The following is an 18,989-nucleotide window of genomic DNA, read 5'->3' as shown; positions in this document are numbered from 1 at the left end:
GTTTGACTTCTTTACAATAAACAATGTATTTTTCTTTTTGATGTGTTGCTATTTGTTGTAGGGTTTATTGTGTGACCTATCTCTCTCTCTTTCTTTAATAACTTATTGTAATAGTTTATATTTGCATATACCCCTTCATGGGCTAGTACATCTACAATTATTTGTATACAAAAATTGTGATAAACTTTTTCTTTCGGGGTATGGAATGCGACTTTGTTTTCTAGCAAAATCGGACCAAAAATGTTTTCTAAACTCGTATCTGATATTCAGTAGTCTAGTTATTCATTAGGCATTCGCAAACAAAATCAATAAAATGGGTTTTCAAAGCAGGTTTTGTCAACAGAACCTGGGTCAGATGATGCTGCGTCCGGAGTTCCGTCCGGTACCGTTACCGCATACATCACGAGCGTCGGGTATCTTTCGCGCGGCGGCCATGATGGCGGCGCGCTGTGAGTGGAAGGACTTTAACGACCTCAAGACTGTTCCAGAGCAGGGGACTCGGATGAACCTAGATAAATTGTTACTGGATGAGGTGAAGGGAATGTTACAGGATCTTCCGGAACTAGACAACAACTTTGCAAGTGAAATAGGCAGTTTCCAGTCAATGGAAGATCTGAAAAGGTTTGATGAGAAGTTGACAGTATGTTTTCAAAACGTCAGTATCAAAATCGAAACAATTGCTCCAGTCCAGCTCATCAACGAGGATACAATAATGAGGGATGACGAGTAAGTATATTTATTTAACCAAGAACGCAAGTCTCATTGTTTAGCTGTAATAAGACTGTTGCAACTAAGGTATCAAATTCCAGTGTCTAGTTCCTCTGTCTTCCAGGGCAGTGACTTGCATTTGTAAGAATAACCATCCAAAGCGGACCCTACACGTTGTATGCTAATGCTACAACAGGCTATTAAGTCGTGCGATATAAAATTATACAACAGATAGGTCTATGTAAAAGCGTATTGTGACACAACGCGTATTCAAAACACATGTACCCGTGAAGATTAGGAGCGGGAATAATCACGTTTATGGCAGCTCCATCTTGACGAAAACAAGTAGGAACTATTTCTTTCTAATTCCGGATAGAATGACCGTCCCCTGGAGTCGGAAACTGACCAATCTTCCCCCTTCATTAATTTTCTCACAGGATATGGAACGCCCTCACGGATAACTATGGTAACGTGATGGCGGTGGACTGGAAACAGTCGCACACACGCGCCCTCCACATCCGTGCTCTCAACCTGGAGGACAGTCCAGTGAGTTTGATGATCTCTCCTTTCCTTTCTCATTCCCTCTTTCACTCTCTCTCACTCCCTCTCTCCACCTCTGTCTCTCCTTCCCTCTGTCACTCCCTATCTCACTCTCTCTCACTCCCTTTCTTACTCCCTCTCTCACTCCTTCTCTCCCTCTCTCTCTCCTTCCCTCTCTCACTCACTCTCTCTCTGTCTATTTCCCCCCTCTCTTCCTATTTCTCTCAATCTTTGTCTCTTTCTCCTCCCCTCTTCCTCCCTCCCTCAATTACTCAATCTCTCTCTTTCTCTCTCTCTCTCGCTCCTCCCCCTCCCACCCCACCCTGGCTGGCAGATGGGGTGTGGAGGTCAGATGGGGTGTGGAGGTCAGATGGGGTGTGGAGGTCAGAGGGCGTGTGGAGGTCAAAGGGCGTGTGGAGGTCAGAGGGCTTGCGGAGGAGAGCTGCTGCTGGAGGATGAGGAGATGAGGGAGCAGATGGACCTGCACTCCATCATCGTGTCCTGTTTCAGCGATGAGCCGGTCCTCACAGCAGAACAGGTACAAACATGTGAAATGTTGTCTCGGTGGGGGGGTTGGCCCCACCAAATCTAACTCTTTTTGAAAAGTTGGCAGCCCTGCTGTTGGCTTGCCTGACTGTCGGCCTGTCTGTACATGTGCATGTCTGTAAGTGTGAAGCATGTGTATTGGGGTTTGCTCATTTAAGATAGGCTTCGTGTTGGTAGGGGGAAGAGAGAGATAGGCTTTGTGTTGGTAGGGGGAAGAGAGAGAGAGATAGGCCTTGTGTGGGTAGGGGGAAGAGAGAGAGAGATAGGCTTCGTGTTGGTAGGGGGAAGAGAGAGAGAGAGATAGGCTTCGTGTTGGTAGGGGGAAGAGAGAGAGAGAGATAGGCTTCGTGTTGGTAGGGGGAAGAGAGAGATAGGCCTTGTGTGGGTAGGGGGAAGGGAGAGATAGGCCTTGTGTGGGTAGGGGGAAGGGAGAGAGAGATAGGCTTCGTGTTGGTAGGGGGAAGAGAGAGATAGGCCTTGTGTGGGTAGGGGGAAGGGAGAGGGAGAGATAGGCCTTGTGTGGGTAGGGGGAAGGGAGAGAGAGATAGGCCTTGTGTGGGTAGGGGGAAGGGAGAGAGAGATAGGCCTTGTGTGGGTAGGGGGAAGGGAGAGAGAGATAGGCCTTGTGTAGGTAGGGGGAAGGGAGAGAGAGAGATAGGCCTTGTGTGGGTAGGGAGAGAGAGAGATAGGCCTTGTGTGGGTAGGGGGAAGGGAGAGGGAGAGATAGGCCTTGTGTGGGTAGGGGGAAGGGAGAGGGAGAGATAGGCCTTGTGTGGGTAGGGGGAAGGGAGAGAGAGATAGGCCTTGTGTGGGTAGGGGGAAGGGAGAGAGAGATAGGCCTTGTGTGGGTAGGGGGAAGGGAGAGAGAGATAGGCCTTGTGTGGGTAGGGGGAAGGGAGAGAGAGATAGGCCTTGTGTGGGTAGGGGGAAGGGAGAGAGAGATAGGCCTTGTGTGGGTAGGGGGAAGGGAGAGAGAGATAGGCCTTGTGTGGGTTGGGGGAAGGGAGAGAGAGAGAGATAGGCCTTGTGTGGGTAGGGGGAAGGGAGAGAGAGATAGGCCTTGTGTGGGTTGGGGGAAGGGAGAGAGAGATAGGCCTTGTGTAGGTAGGGGGAAGGGAGAGAGAGAGATAGGCCTTGTGTGGGTAGGGAGAGAGAGAGATAGGCCTTGTGTGGGTAGGGGGAAGGGAGAGAGAGAGATAGGCCTTGTGTGGGTAGGGAGAGAGAGAGATAGGCCTTGTGAGGGTAGGGGGAAGGGAGAGGGAGAGATAGGCCTTGTGTGGGTAGGGAGAGAGAGAGATAGGCCTTGTGTGGGTAGGGGGAAGGGAGAGAGAGATAGGCCTTTTGTGGGTAAGGGGAAGGAGAGAGAGAGATAGGCCTTGTGAGGGTAGGGAGAGAGAGAGATAGGCCTTGTGTGGGTAGGGGGAAGGGAGAGAGAGAGATAGGCCTTGTGTGGGTAGGGGGAAGGGAGAGAGAGAGATAGGCCTTGTGTGGGTAGGGAGAGAGAGAGATAGGCCTTGTGTGGGTAGGGGGAAGGGAGAGAGAGAGATAGGCCTTGTGTGGGTAGGTGGAATTGAGAGAGAGAGATAGGCCTCATTGAAAACAATTGAAGACAATCTAGCGGTAACGGTAACCCTAACAAAAGTTAGGTTATTGGGTGTGCTCAAGCCTTCGGCGAGAGCACAACCTTTGTTCTCTCACATATATATTATTATTATTATTTTTTTTTCTTTTTGCCCCCCTAAAACTCATTAAATACTTGGCCTACATAGACAACGTAGGTGTCAAAAGTTTCGTCTTGGTAGCGATTGAGTTGCTTCTATTGGAATTTACGTTCCGTTGCATGGTTTAAGCTTAAATTAAGTTTTTGTGGCGAAAAGTGAAGCTAACGGTGGCTAATTTGCTAGCCACAGTCACTGACGTTACTAACGTCACTGCGTCACTAACGTCACGAAAACACGCGTGACTACCTTTGCCAGAACATTCGTTTAGCATCTGTTAACTTGGGGGATAGCTAGGCTAACTATAGCTTTACTGCAAGGCAGCTGCAGAAACGCCACAAGAAAAGAGGCCAGGGTGATAACTATTTACTCATTTTACTTTGTGATATGACACACAATTGTGATGTGTAATGTACAATATAAGCTGATATTATTAAGGAAGTACATCTACTTTCGGAAACAGTAGTCTACTATTTCACTGAAGTATTAGCATCATGACATTAGCCTGTGTTTCCCGGGCAACACATACTACAGTGGTCTATGATGTAGCGTTATCTGTTTTCAATCCTTAAAATAAACATTCCTCACATATACATTTTCGTTGTAGGATTTATTCTGACATTAGAAAACGATTTGTTGGTGAAATTACCATTACCTGTGGTTTCAAACCAGTGTAGCTCACTGCAACGCTGTAGCTTACGCGAGACACACTACAAAAACATCTAGCTACAGTACACAGCTGTTTAGGAAGTCAAACGGCGACAGAAAATGTTCGGCACTCCCCTTACTTAAATCAAAAGTCTATCTAACTACTAACCTGAACTTCATTGCCACAGCCTAAACGTTGTCAATCTGTTCATGAAAATAATTAATTTCAGCCTAAACCGTACAACGGAACGTTAAATCCAATTCAACCAACGCAATCGCTACCAAGACGAACACAGCAGTAGCCTAGTACTGTACCGTAGTAGTACAATTTACCGGGGCAGCTTCTCAACGCAGGGCTATATCGCATTTTGCGTTGTTACTGACAATGATCGCTACCAGTGAGCTTTTTATGAATGAGCAATTTTCCACTAAATAAATGTCAAGCTTATTTACGTTTTGGGGGGCATATTTTCAGTTAGCAGATGGTACCGTTTGAATTGCGATTCCATCTTCTACTGCCGGGTAACGTCGTAGAATAATCTTCAAAGGGGTTGTTTATTCATGAATGAATGCAATATGAGTAGGCTAAATGCCTAAAAATATCATGAGAAGAGAAAAACTTAAAATGACGTTTAAATCATAGAGATTAGGTCAATTTTTACACCGGTCTGCACTAATGTCACGAAAACACGCGTGACTACCTTTGGCAGAACATTCGTTTCGCATCTGTTAACTTGGGGGATAGCTAGGCTAACTATAGCTTTACTGCAAGGCAGCTGCAGAAACGCCACAAACAAAGAGGCCAGGGTGATAAATATTTACTCATTTTACTTTGTGATATGACACACAATTGTGATGTGTAATGTACAATATAAGCTGATATTATTAAGGAAGTACATCTACTTTCGGAAACAGTAGTCTACTATTTCACTGACATATTAGCATCATGACATTAGCCTGTGTTGCCCGGGCAACACATACTACAGTGGTCTATGATGTATCTGTTTTCAATCGTTAAAATCAACATTCCTCACATATACATTTTCGTTGTAGGATTTATTCTGACATTAGTAAACGATTTGTTGGTGAAGTTACCATTACCTGTGGTTTCAAACCAGTGTAGCTCACTGCAACGCTGTAGCCTACTGTACCCGAGACACTAGTGTGAGTAGCTAACAACAACTCCTCAGCTGTTTAAGTCAAACGGCAACAGAACATGTTCGGCACTCCCCTTACTCAAAAGTCTTTCAGTAGGGAAACTATCTGACTACTAACCTGAACTTCATTGCCACAGCCTAAACTTTGTCAATCTGTTCATGAAAATAATTAATTTCAGCCTAAACCGTACAACGGAACGTTTAATCGAATTCAACCAACGCAATCGCTATCAAGACGAACACAGCAGTAGTCTAGTACTGTACTGTAGTAGTAGAATTTACCGGGGCAGCTTCTCCACACAGGGCTATATCGCATTTTGAGTTGTTACTGACAATGATCGCTACCAGTGAGCTTTTTATGAATGAGCTATTTTCCACTAAATAAATGTCAAGCTTATTTACGTTTTTGGGGGCATATTTTCAGTTAGCAGATGGTACTGTTTGAATCGCGATTCTATCTTCTGCCGGTAAAGTCGTAGAATAATCTTCAAAGGGGGTTCTTTATTAATGAATGAATGCAATATGAGTAGGCTAAATGCCTGAAAATATCACGAGAAGGGACAACTTAAAAGGACGTTTAAGTCATAGAGATTAGGTCCATTTGTACACCGGTCTGCCAAATGTATTCGTTTTGATTCAGCCTGTCAGCTGCCTCTTGCAGGGGAAATGAGAAGACATCATATTTCATTCTACACTTCACTCGTATTTTGAGTTGTAAATGAGCAGCAAAAAAAAGATGCTTTTAAATCTATGTAATCTTTATAAATAATAAGTAGGCCCGATGCATTTTTATATAAAATATACAGACCCCTGTGCAACCGACGCAAGCAAGCACACCCTACAATTTCCCCAGAAATTGTATCCTCTCTAGTTTTACTTGTAATCTAAATCAAACACAGACAAATTAAACCACAACATGCCAATGTCACTAGTAAGAAATGTAGCTAATCGCAGTTACTTTTGTCCTGTGAAGAAGAGGGGTCAAAGTTCTGTGGTCGTCGTCAAACGGTCCGTATAGAACAAAGGAATCTTTGTTCAAAGTTCCTGGTGGTCCAGTGAATTTCTGATTTAGAAGAATAGGTTAGGAGTGACGCGTTTACATCAGGTTTATTCCTACGAAAAAGCGGGGGTGATTGATCGTCGTGGGTTTTTATAATCCACGAAGAATGGAGGTATCTTTGTGAAGGTGAATTCGTTCATTGGTCAGTTACTCCAGCTGGGCGTTGTCCTGAGATTCACTTATAGGTGTGAAATGCCCAGTAACTTTGGGTTCAGTGCTTAAAATGTTCATGCATTGCTTCTACTTCAAAATATAACAATACAACATTCATAAATGGTTTTGTAAAAAAAAAAAGTTGTAACTTTTTTTTTAATATAGTGCCCGATCACAAAATAAGTCACTTAAGTTTACCTTTCCTATAAAACAGGTCTATAGCTTGCTCTTTTATTAAACAAACTAAATGGCCTTATGTTATTTATCTTATTTACACAACGGCATGTCATTTCTGTCTCCACATGGTTATTGTGTGTTGTGTGTGTAGGTCCTGGAGGAGATAGAGGAGATGTTGCAGGACTCTCCAGACCAAAGCCCGTCGCAGCTAAACTCCTCCCTGGGCCCCCCTGGGCCCCCTGGCCCTCCCTGCCCCATGACCAGCCTGAGACAAGAACTGAGTGAGTGGACACTCCTGTGTGTGTGCGTGTGTGTGTGTGTGTGTGTGTGTGTGTGTGAGTGAATGAGTGTGTCCCACGTGTGTGTGTCCCTGTGTGAGTGTGTCCCTGTGTGTGTGTGAGTGTGTTCCTGTGTGTGTGTGTGTGTGTGTGTGTGAGTGAATGAGTGTGTCCCACGTGTGTGTGTCCCTGTGTGAGTGTGTCCCTGTGTGTGTGTGAGTGTGTTCCTGTGTGTGTGTGTCCCTGTGTGTGTGTGTGTGTCCCTGCGTGTGTGTGTGTGTGTGAGTTTTAGCCCACCAGTAAGGGAGGGAAAGAGAAGTTATGTAAAAGCATATCATGTTATTGTCCACTGTTTAGTAATAACATGTCCCCAAAACGTTCCTGCGTGTGTGTGTGTGTGTGTGTGTGTGTGCAGGGTTGCGAGCTCGCTGCGTGGCGGAGCTGAACGAGGTTCTGGAGGAGGTGGAGACACACATCCGACTCCTGAGTGAGGAGCTGCTGGAACAGCTGGCTCTGAGGGACGAGCTGACCTTCCACAAGGAGGCCAGCAACACCTTCATCTCTGCCCTCATCGATCTCCAGACCCTCCACAAGGAGCAGCAGAGGAGGAGGAGGAGCCTGCAGGGCCGGCCGGAGCGGCAGCAGGGATCAGTAAGAATCCTCCTTAGGATAACCCTGAGCCTCTCTCTTAGGATAACCCTGACCCTCTCTCTCAGGATAACCCTGAGCCTCTCTCTCAGGATAACCCTGACCCTCTCTCTCAGGATAACCCTGAGCCTCTCTCAGGATAACCCTGAGCCTCTCTCTCAGGATAACCCTGAGCCTCTCAGGATAACCCTGAGCCTCTCAGGATAACCCTGAGCCTCTCTCTCAGGATAACCCTGAGCCTCTCTCTCAGGATAACCCTGAGCCTCTCTCAGGATAACCCTGAGCCTCTCTCTCAGGATAACCCTGAGCCTGTCTCAGGATAACCCTGACCCTCTCTCTGGGATCCTGGGGGAATACCACCTTCCCACGCCATCCTCTAGCTAGCTGTTAGAAGGCATAGCTTTTAGAAGGTGTAGCTTTTAAAAGGCGTAGCTTTTAGAAGGTGTAGCTTTTAGAAGGCATAGTTTTTAGGTGTAGCTGTTAGAATGCATAGCTTTTAGAAGGTGTAGCTTTTAGAAAGCGTAGCTTTTAGGAGGCGTAGCATTTAGGAGGCGTAAGTTTTAGGAGGAGTAACTTGCTAAAGCGATCTTTGTGACAGGTGGTCGTTGTGACAGACATGTGACCTACCACAGTGTGAGATCTCAGTCCTGTTTCATTCTTACCAGGCTACTGTTCTTCAGATGTGTCTCTCTCCTCTCTTCTCACATCTCTCTCTCTGCCCTGCCTCTCTCTGCCCTGCCCCTCTCTGCCCTGCCTCTCTGCCCTGCCTCTCTCTTCCCTGCCTCTCTCTTTAGCGATTCAGCATGAAGGGGCTCTCCTCTGCCATTCAAAATGGCTTCCGACACACCTCCAGGACCGGGGCCAGGGACGGACAGGTGCTTCCTCCTCTCTCTGTCTTCCATCTCTCCTCCTCTCTCTGTCTTCCATCCCTCCTCCTCTCTCTGTCTTCCATCCCTCCTCCTCTCTCTGTCTTCCATCCCTCCTCCTCTCTCTGTCTTCCATCCCTCCTCCTCTCTCTGTCTTCCATCCCTCCTCCTCTCTCTGTCTTCCATTCCTCCTCTCTCTGTCTTCCATCCCTCCTCCTCTCTCTGTCTTCCATCCCTCCTCCTCTCTCTGTCTTCCATCCCTCCTCCTCTCTCTGTCTTCCATTCCTCCTCCTCTCTCTGTCTTCCATTCCTCCTCCTCTCTCTGTCTTCCATCCCTCCTCCTCTCTCTGTCTTCCATCCCTCCTCCTCTCTCTGTTTTCCATTCCTCCTCCTCTCTGTCTTCCATCCCTCCTCTCTCTCTGTCTTCCATCCCTCCTCCTCTCTTTGTCTTCCATCTCTCCTCCTCTCTCTGTCTTCCATCCCTCCTCCTCTCTCTGTCTTCCATCCCTCCTCCTCTCTCTGTCTTCCATCTCTCCTCCTCTTTATGTCTTCCATCCCTCCTCCTATCTCTATCTTCCATCCCTCCTTCTCTCTATCTGTCTTCCATCCATCCTCCTCTCTCTGTCTTCCATCCCTCCTCTTCTCTCTGTCTTCCATCCCTCCTCCTCTTTCTGTCTTCCATCCCTCCTCCTCTCTCTGTCTTCCATCCCTCCTCCTCTCTCTGTCTTCCATCCCTCCTCTTCTCTCTGTCTTCCATCCCTCCTCCTCTCTCTGTCTTCCATCCCTCCTCTTCTCTCTGTCTTCCATCCCTCCTCCTCTCTCTGTCTTCCATCCCTCCTCCTCTCTCTGTCTTCCATCCCTCCTCTTCTCTCTCTCTTCCATCCCTCCTCTCTCTCTGTCTTCCATCCCTCCTCCTCTCTCTGTCTTCCATCCCTCCTCTTCTCTCTGTCTTCCATCCCTCCTCCTCTTTGTCTTCCATCCCTCCTCTCTCTGTCTTCCATCCCTCCTCCTCTCTCTGTCTTCCATCCCTCCTCCTCTCTCTGTCTTCTATCCCTCCTCTTCTCTCTGTCTTCCATCCCTCCTCCTCTCTCTGTCTTCCATCCCTCCTCCTCTCTCTGTCTTCCATCCCTCCTCCTCTCTCTGTCTTCCATCCCTCCTCTCTCTCTGTCTTCCATCCCTCCTCTTCTCTCTGTCTTCCATCCCTCCTCCTCTCTCTGTCTTCCATCCCTCCTCCTCTTTATGTCTTCCATCTCTCCTCCTATCTCTATCTTCCATCCCTCCTTCTCTCTATCTGTCTTCCATCCATCCTCTTCTCTCTGTCTTCCATCCCTCCTCCTCTCTCTGTCTTCCATCCCTCCTCCTCTCTCTGTCTTCCATCCCTCCTCCTCTCTCTGTCTTCCATTCCTCCTCTCTCTGTCTTCCATCCCTCCTCCTCTCTCTGTCTTCCATCCCTCCTCTCTCTGTCTTCCATTCCTCCTCCTCTCTCTGTCTTCCATTCCTCCTCCTCTCTCTGTCTTCCATCCCTCCTCCTCTCTCTGTCTTCCATCCCTCCTCCTCTCTCTGTTTTCCATTCCTCCTCCTCTCTCTGTCTTCCATCCCTCCTCCTTTCTCTGTCTTCCATTCCTCCTCCTCTTTATGTCTTCCATCCCTCCTCCTATCTCTATCTTCCATCCCTCCTTCTCTCTCTGTCTTCCATCCCTCCTCCTATCTCTATCTTCCATCCCTCCTTCTCTCTATCTGTCTTCCATCCTCCTCTCTCTGTCTTCCATCCCTCCTCCTCTTTCTGTCTTCCATCCCTCCTCCTGTCTCTGCCTTCCAGTCCTCCTTCTCAACATCCCACTTCCTCATCTCCTATGATCACTTCCTGTCCCATGATCACGTCCTGTCCCGTGATCACTTCCTGTCCCATGATCACTTCCTGTCCCGTGATCACTTCCTGTCCCATGATCACTTCCTGCCCCATGATCACTTCCTGTCCCATGATCACTTCCTGTCCCGTGATCACTTCCTGTCCCGTGATCACTTCCTGTCCCATGATCACTTCCTGTCCCGTGATCACTTCCTGTCCCATGATCATTTCCTGTCCCATGATCACTTCCTCACCCATAAACACTTCCTCTAACTATTGTTATCACAAAAACTGGTACTCCGATACCAAGTTGGTACTCAAACAAACAAAAATGGTACAATACCAGAATTTCGGAAGTTACGGTAGTACTAGAAATCTCACCAAAAGTCACTAGTGGCTCTCTTAAAAGTCGCTAAAAGTCGCTAGATTTGTTGCTAGATTAGATTTCTAATCTATGACTTAAGTCGTAAAATTGGCAACACCGGACAAGCAGCTAATGATGCAGGGCCTCCTTTAAAAGTTGTTGACAAGAGAAGTGGAAGAGCCCCGTATGGAAATACTCTAGGTGTGAGGCAGATGACAATGAGAACATCCTCGATCACCAGAAACCAAGTTGCAAACATCACTGTTCATGTCCTTTATGGTTTATAGCATACTGCAAATGCAATACCTAATACTGGGGCATACGAAAGGAGAGGGCACAACAGGGTTAACACATTTTTACAGAGGCTTTTATATTATATAGTTTGCAGAAAGTTGTATTTTGGAGTTTGGGATGTATACCGTATTTTTAGGACTATATGTCGCATCAGTCCAAAAATGCGTCATGAAGAGGAAAAATATATCAGTCACACTGGACTATAAATCGCATTTATTTAGAAATGTATTTTAAAAATCGAAGACCAAGAACAGACATTTAATCCAGAAAGGCAAGTTATTCAACTACACAATAGCACACAGAACAACAGGCTGAATAGGTTTCCGGTATGTTAACGCAACACATTAACAGTTATTCAGCTACACAATAGCATAAAGACAGGGTCGTCAAGTTTTATCAAAAGCTTGGAGTGAGATTCCCCCCTCCCCAGAGAAGAGCTTTCACGTGTGTTCGCTTCTATTGTTGCATACCTACATTTACATTTAGCCGTTTACCTAGACTAGTAACGAACGTACAGTCGCCGAGAACCTTCACTCGTGCGACCATTACATTTAGTCATTTAGCAGACGCTCTTATCCAGAGCGACTTACAGTAAGTTCAGGGACATTCCCCCCGAAGCAAGTAAGGTGAAGGGCCTTGACCAAGGAAACAACGTCATTTTGGATCGGCCGGGAATCGAACCGGCCATTAATCAATACAACTGTAACGTGAGGGTTCGGTAAATGGTGGTTGGATCACTCGTAATAAGAACAGACAGCCAGATTGTCAGAAATATTAATCTATCAAGCATTGCACAGTCAGTCGGTGAACAAGTTTAAGAAAGCTTTATTGCTTGCGGCCGGCCCACAAGGAGACAAAACATCACACGCCATTGTGCTACAAAGTTTGTCTGGTTCACAAGTCTTCAGGTAAGACCATTTATTGGTGAGAAGTCTCCTCCCCTGCATATCAGTTGTCAATATGATCGATCCCAGAGACAGAGTGCGCGTGGAAACTTACAGAGTTCTCCGACCCTAGGCTTGACCATATGATTCACTCAACACAGATAACTTATATTTATTCCACTAACTTATATTTATTCCACTTAGTACTGCTAGTTTATGTACCCTTAGTATAGTTAGTCCACATATTTAAATTTTAGGTATATGTTTATTGTATGCACCTTCCTGCCAAAGCAAATTCCTTGTCTGTGCAAACTTTCATGGCGAATAAATCCCTTTCTGATTCTTTCTGATTCTGATTCTGATTCTGATAAGGTTTATTGCACCTCTAGTATGATAATGGTCAAGCTAGGTCAGTTTGTTTACGTAAGCCTAGTGTCATCTATAGGTCATGTGGGGAGAGGGCTCTCTACTGACAAAGGACTGCTTGCACCAGTATTTTCAGAATATAACCGTACATTCTAAATTTCTCAGACACAGATGAAGACAGATAACTTTCTTATAACAGCACTTTACTCCACACTTCATCCGTGCCATTACACCAACACTTCCTCCTCTCTCGCTCACATGTTGCTAACCAACCAATCAAACGTTAGCAGGACTTAAACTAAGGTAAATGTAAGGAACCCACAGAGGTAGATTATCGTAACCATATAATAACTGTGTAACACAAATATGCAAGTAGTTAACTGTGTAAACATTGTAAATATATATTTAGCAGATTGACCCTAAATATATGAATTACTTGTAAACCTTACACAACGTTAGCAGGACAACGTGGCTGCCGTTGCCTTCTCAGCATGAGAAATGGTAGGTGTGGCGTGAGGAAGTGTGAATGGGCTGAAATGCATGTCTCACGGTCAATGCGTGAGGCTTGAGAACCCTGAATAAAGAACATACCTGGGAGGCTGAATAGGCAAATTAACATAACAAGCTAGCGAATCCAACAGGCAAGTTACCAGTAAGCTAATACACCATGAAAAAAAGTGTGACTTATAGTCCGGAAAATACAGTATTTATGTTTTGTGCTTGTAGCGCGACCAACATTTTACGATGAAGCGTGTTGAATCCACTCTTACTACTTCTTATAAATGATTACTTTATAAGTCAAGATTTATATTTTTGAGCTTTTAAATGATCTAAGTCCTCTGCTGAGTTTGCTTAATGTCTACACTCAGTCCACACATTCTGCCTTCAGGCCACATGCATTGTGATTGTATTAATGTTGTGTTGTTGTCGGCAGTAGGGTACAGCATTTAGATATGGTAGGTGACTGTCACGGTCAACAAATGACAGTTGTTCAGTAAACTATTTTAGTTTTTGTGTTTGGTATCGAAAATGGTATTGAGTACTGTGAAATTTCACAGGTATTGTAATCTACTACTGAAATGTTGGTACCGTGACAACACTACCTCTAACACAATCACTTCCTCTAACATAATCTCTTCCTGTCCTATGATCACTTCCTGGGAGAGACCCCTCCCTAGACAGCAGCTTCTTAAAGGGACAGGGCCTCCACAGAGAACTGTCATCCTCCCTATTCCATCTGATATCCTAACACTCCATTCTGTATTCCATTGTGTGAGTGACTATGTTCTATCCTATTCTGTGTGGATGGTCAGTACCTGACCACAGTCATCCCCTACAAGAAGAAGCCTGGACCTCCGTCGGTGGAAGACCTCCAGATCCTCACTAAGAGTCAGTGTCTTACCCACTACTAACCTCACTACATATTACCAGTATCACTACAGTTACGGGGCATTCATACCAACAGCAACGCAAAACGAGGATCTTATGCCATGCATAGCAATAAATTAAATCTGTTGGTTGACAAAGTTGGAAACTACGTGAAACTAAATAGCTAGCTAGTTATGTTCGTAAGTTGTTAGCGTCCTTGTTTGCATTGTCTGTCTTACAAACACCAGATGAAAGTGTTATATTACATTAGCCAGCTACTATGCTTTGGTTTAAATGTCTGTAATCATACAAACCCATTATATACAGTTAGAGACCACAAGAACATGTACGTGATTTGTTTCTATATGGAGTCCGTTGATTGGTTTACACTCCCCAGTGTCACTAAAAAGTGTAAAAATGTGTTCACTTTCTTTTACGCCCTTCAACACTTGAATCCGACCAGCCGCTCCTCGACGCCCCTCGGCTCCTCCCCCAGCGTCCTGTGGCTCCTTCCAAATGCCGCTTGGCTCCTCCCCCAACACCCCTTGCCTCCTCCCTCAGCGCCCGTTTTCATGCCTCGCTGCATCACACTGCTGTCGGTGTGAACGCCCCGTTACTGTGGTTGCTGCTGCTGTTTTTACTGTGTGTCATAAATCCCTTGTGTTTTGGGTGTTGTAGTTCTACAAGCCATGAAGGATGACAGTGACAAGGTGCCCAGCCTGCTGACGGACTACATTCTGAAAGGTGAATATGAACTACATTTGATCTTAGTTTCCTCCAGAAACACAATGACTCTTATTGAGGGACTTGTTTCTCTTGTTGGTAAGTTGTAACTGATTTAACTTTTTGTACTCGCTGTGAATTATATTAATGTTGCTTGCTTTTCTACAGGTACAGGTTTGCACTTTTTGAGGTTCATGTTGTTTAATTGGCACTTATTTGGTTTTCCACCATGTATGCTTCATGTTTTGGCTACACGCAATGTTTTTGGGGTTATCTCGTTGTTATGATCAGTGACCTATGCACTTTTGTAAAGCTCTCTCTTGGAAGTCGCTTTGGATAAAAGCGTCTGCTAAATGAATACATGTAAATGTACATTTCCCAGTGGTACAGCACTACAGAATATAGAGGCAGAGCTTATTTTTCTGGAATAAAAACTGTAGTAGGTGTAGGTGGGGTGGGGTGGGGGAGTGGAGGGGTAGGGGAGGGTGGGGGAGTGGAGGGGTAGGGGAGGGTGGGGGAGTGGAGGGGTAGGGCAGGGGTGTTGGGGGGTTACTAGTGTTGGTCTTCCTAGTGGTGTTGATAATGTCACAAAGAGAACGATCACCCTTTACTCGACTCAGGAAACACAGACTCTACAAAGCCATGAGTGGTGCTCTACACTGACCTGTCCTCATGTAGACAAACCAGGGGCCTCATGTATAAAGGATTGTGCAGCTTTCCTACCAGAAGATGGCGTACGGCCAAAACTTGAAAAGTACCTACGCACAGAAATATTCACATGTATTAAACCGGTCGTACGCCAGGTCCTGCGCACCTTTCCTTTATAAATCACAAACAAAGTGAGATTGACCACACGTGAACGAACCACTGACCCCGCCTTGCCTCCTCCCATAAATGAATATGCAGATAGCCTATAAATGCGCTCCTGAGGTCATTTCTTTGTCTGAATTACCGTATTTCTACGAATAAACGGCGCCTTCGAATAAACGCCTCACCAAAAATTAACGTTAAATGCCGCGGCGTTTATTCGAAGAAATACGGTGACTGTGAGATCGAGGTTCTGACAACAGAGGTGGAGGCGAGAAAAAAAGTGTCCTGTTTGTTGGCCTGTCATCAGGTATTAGTGACAAAAGAAAGTGGGCGGAGTGGAAAACTGTCACTATTTGCGCCCTTTCTTGTTTTTAACCTGTAGCACTTTGAGATTTAGCTAAATGTAAAGTGCATTACAAATAAAATCATTATTATTATTATAGGGCCATAAATGCTGCGGGTTCAGAGAACCGGACCATGGCAGAAATTAAGAAGAAATGGTCCGATGTAAAACTTTAAATGAAGAAACGAGTGGTGGCGCATCGTAACAGCATGGCAGCTGTAGGGTTAGCGTGACATGCATTTCCTGAGTGATTTTGTCGTTCGTTTGACACCCTCAAGTTTAACAGAAGTTATTAAGTGGTGGTGGATTAAACAGAAGGCTATATAGCATTTCCCGTTTCGGGTTTTGGCATTTTGATGTGATCATCCACATTAATGATCAAACTTTTATTTTTATGTTTTTTGAATAGCCTAGTCAACATTTACATTTACATTTATTCATTTAGCAGACGCTTTTATCCAAAGCGACTTCCAAGAGAGAGCTTTACAAAGTGCATAGGTCACTGATCATAACAACAAGATAGCCAAAAAACATCGCGAGTAGCCAAAACATGAAGCACACATTGTGAACAACCAAAGTAAGTGCCAAAGGGAAGAACCATAAGAGCATGTAGTTAAACAAGTCACAACCAAACAACATGAACAGCTATAAGTGCAAGTGTACCTGTGGGAAAAAGCAAGCAACAGTAATAAAACAATATATCACAGCGAGAACCAAAAATTTAAATCAGTTACCACTAACCACAAGAGCAACAAGTCTCTAAGCAAGAGTCATTGTGATCCTTGAGGAAACTAACATCGGGTCAAGCGAACCGTTCCTAAGTACCGTTGTACTCCCGGAACAAGTGCGTCTTGAGCCTTTTCTTGAAGGTGGAGAGACAGTCAGTGTCTCTGATGGAGGTGGGGAGTTGATTCCACCACTGGGGGGCCAGACAGGAGAAGAGCTTGTGTTGGGACCGGGCGGTCTTGAGCGCCCGGAACATCATAAACATAGTAGTGGAAACTTTATTTTGTAATGTTTGGTGAGTTTCTGCACTTTTCAGTTAGAATTCGCCATGTTATAGAGCCAGACAAGACTTTGCGGACGGTCCGCACATTCTCACGTCTGCTCAAAACTTCCCGGGACGGCTCGCACATTCTCACGTCAAGTAAATCTTTATACATCACAAAGTGTGCGTGAAAACCAGCGTACGCAAGCTTTTTGTGCGTACGCAACGTTTATACATGAGGCTCCTGGTGTTTGTGTCATGATGCTGTCATGAGTGGTGCTCTACACTGACATGTCCTCATGTAGACACAGGTAGAAATGTCTAGATGTCTCGTAGAAATGTTTACATGACTTGAAATACGTGAGTCCTCTCTGGGTCTGTGTTGAGATGTGTTCTGCACTGCAGCATTCTCCTCTGTCCTGTCCCATCAACGATCGGCCATCTTGACCTCTCTGCCTCTGTTTCCCACAGTGCTTTGCCCTTGACCTCTCTGCCTCTGTTTCCCACAGTGCTTTGCCCATGACCTCTCTGCCTCTGTTTCCCACAGTGCTTTGCCCATGACCTCTCTGCCTCTGTTTCCCACAGTGCTTTGCCCCTTGACCTCTCTGCCTCTGTTTCCCACAGTGCTTTGCCCTTGACCTCTCTGCCTCTGTTTCCCACAGTGCTTTGCCCATGACCTCTCTGCCTCTGTTTCCCACAGTGCTTTGCCCATGACCTCTCTGCCTCTGTTTCCCACAGTGCTTTGCCCATGACCTCTCTGCCTCTGTTTCCCACAGTGCTTTGCCCAACGTAACCACAGAGCTCTGAAGATGCAGACGCACGATGACAGCAACACTGTGTTGTAACCGTCAGCATTACGCACTCTTCACTGATTCGCCTCTGTGATGTTTTTATTTATGTATTTATCATTTTGCTGCATTTGTGTTTCCTGAGCCAGATGACCTCATACGCTCTGACTGCTGCATTTCTATTGGTCGTGTTATTTCAGTGTTTTTACTTTTACTGCAAAAGGTATATCATATAAAGTATCACATATTCATATTATGTCAGAAAGGGATGTTGATGTTCTTATAGCCCTACTAGCCTTGACCAGGAATTACGAGAATACGACTTAGTGTGAGTTAGTAGTTTAAGGGTTGTTTTGTTGTGAAATTGTAATTACCAGAGGGCTCAGAGTACACTTAAAATAGACTTTAAAGAAGTATGTTCAACTAACAGAACAGTAACATGACTGTAGTGAACTCAGTTTCCCATGAGGCCTCTGTGTTCCCAGAGAAGCTGCATCCCAACAGCAGCACCATGACCACACAGGTCAAGGGTTCACAGAGGTCAAGGGTCAGAACCGTAACCAAGCACTGATTAATACTAACTATGCATTTGAATGAAGGAGGAACATGGAGCTTCAGACAAGGTGTGTGAGGCTGGACAGCAGCCAGGCGAGTCCCCTCTGGAACACAGTATTTAGATCACTAGGAATCAAGCTGCCTTTATCTTTGCCTGAATCTTTTGTACATCGTAAATTATTTTTTTCAATGGAATATTATACCGAGCTATTTATCTGACACAGTGTTCATGTGTTTTGTAAATATTTAATTTTAAATAAACTGAAAGCTTAATGTTGAAGTTTCTGTCCTCTCATTCGTTTTCCAGTGATGTAATCAGTGATGTCATCTCCCAGCACCTGTTGGCAAACTCAAACCCTCACTGTAAACAGGAAAGAGGACGATGTGGTTTGGGGAATCATGAGTAATATAGATCTGTGAGACATTTCCACGTCTTGCGTGGTAGTGTTCTGGAAAGAGAATGTTGTGTTGCTGGCAGCCATCATCTAAAGAGCATACAGTTTCCCAGGGAGCTCCTGCCTGTCCTGGTGGCCTGGAGAGGAGCCTCTCATAGCAGCAGAGTACAGTATCAGATTGTTGGCAGAAGAAGGGATGGCTGTGAGTCAGTACAGCTGAAGACCACAGGAGATAAACACAATAACCAGATTACTGATATATGTATACACCTCACCAATAACACACTCCATAACACAGTTCATAACACACTCCATAACAGTTCATAACACAGTTCATAACACAGTTCATAACACACTCCATAACAGTTTATAACACACTAACACAACAGTTCAAAACACAGTTCATAACACATTCCATAACACAGTTCATAACACACTCCATAACACAGTTCATAACACACTCCATAACACAGTACATAACATAGTTCATAACACACTGCATAACACAGTTCATAACACAGTTCATAACACAGTCCATAACAGTTTATAACACACTAACACAACAGTTCAAAACACAGTTCATAACACATTCCATAACACAGTTCATAACACACTCCATAACACAGTTCATAACAAAGTACACAGTTCATAACACAGTTCATAACACACTCCATAACACACTCCATAACACCCTCCATAACACAGTTCATAACACACCCCATAGCACAGTTCATAACACACTCCATAACACAGTTCATAACAC

The 18,989-nt window shown here is 45.1% G+C and overlaps 1 protein-coding gene across 2 annotated transcripts; it reads left to right on the top strand.

Moving 5' to 3' along the window:
• Positions 1-433: 433 nt before the first annotated feature.
• Positions 434-18,105, top strand: fez2a (fasciculation and elongation protein zeta 2a). 2 transcript variants are annotated; one of them, XM_067238528.1, is made up of 10 exons: positions 434-726; positions 1,146-1,254; positions 1,583-1,786; positions 6,859-6,988; positions 7,401-7,636; positions 8,428-8,508; positions 13,570-13,645; positions 14,303-14,368; positions 17,265-17,329; positions 17,876-18,105. In XM_067238528.1, exons 1-9 carry the CDS (start codon positions 434-436, stop codon positions 17,279-17,281), a joined length of 1,212 nt encoding a protein of 403 aa, XP_067094629.1. In that variant the 3' UTR covers positions 17,282-17,329; positions 17,876-18,105. The 2 variants fall into 2 exon arrangements, with proteins under 2 accessions (XP_067094629.1, XP_067094628.1); XM_067238527.1 differs by having other exon boundaries at positions 17,265-18,105.
• Positions 18,106-18,989: the final 884 nt, after the last annotated feature.

Source organism: Osmerus mordax, chromosome 6 (assembly GCF_038355195.1).
Source record: "Osmerus mordax isolate fOsmMor3 chromosome 6, fOsmMor3.pri, whole genome shotgun sequence".
Lineage (NCBI taxonomy): Eukaryota > Metazoa > Chordata > Actinopteri > Osmeriformes > Osmeridae > Osmerus > Osmerus mordax.
The sequence above is the reverse complement of the archived record's forward strand: the minus strand, read 5'-3'. Positions and strand labels throughout refer to the sequence as shown.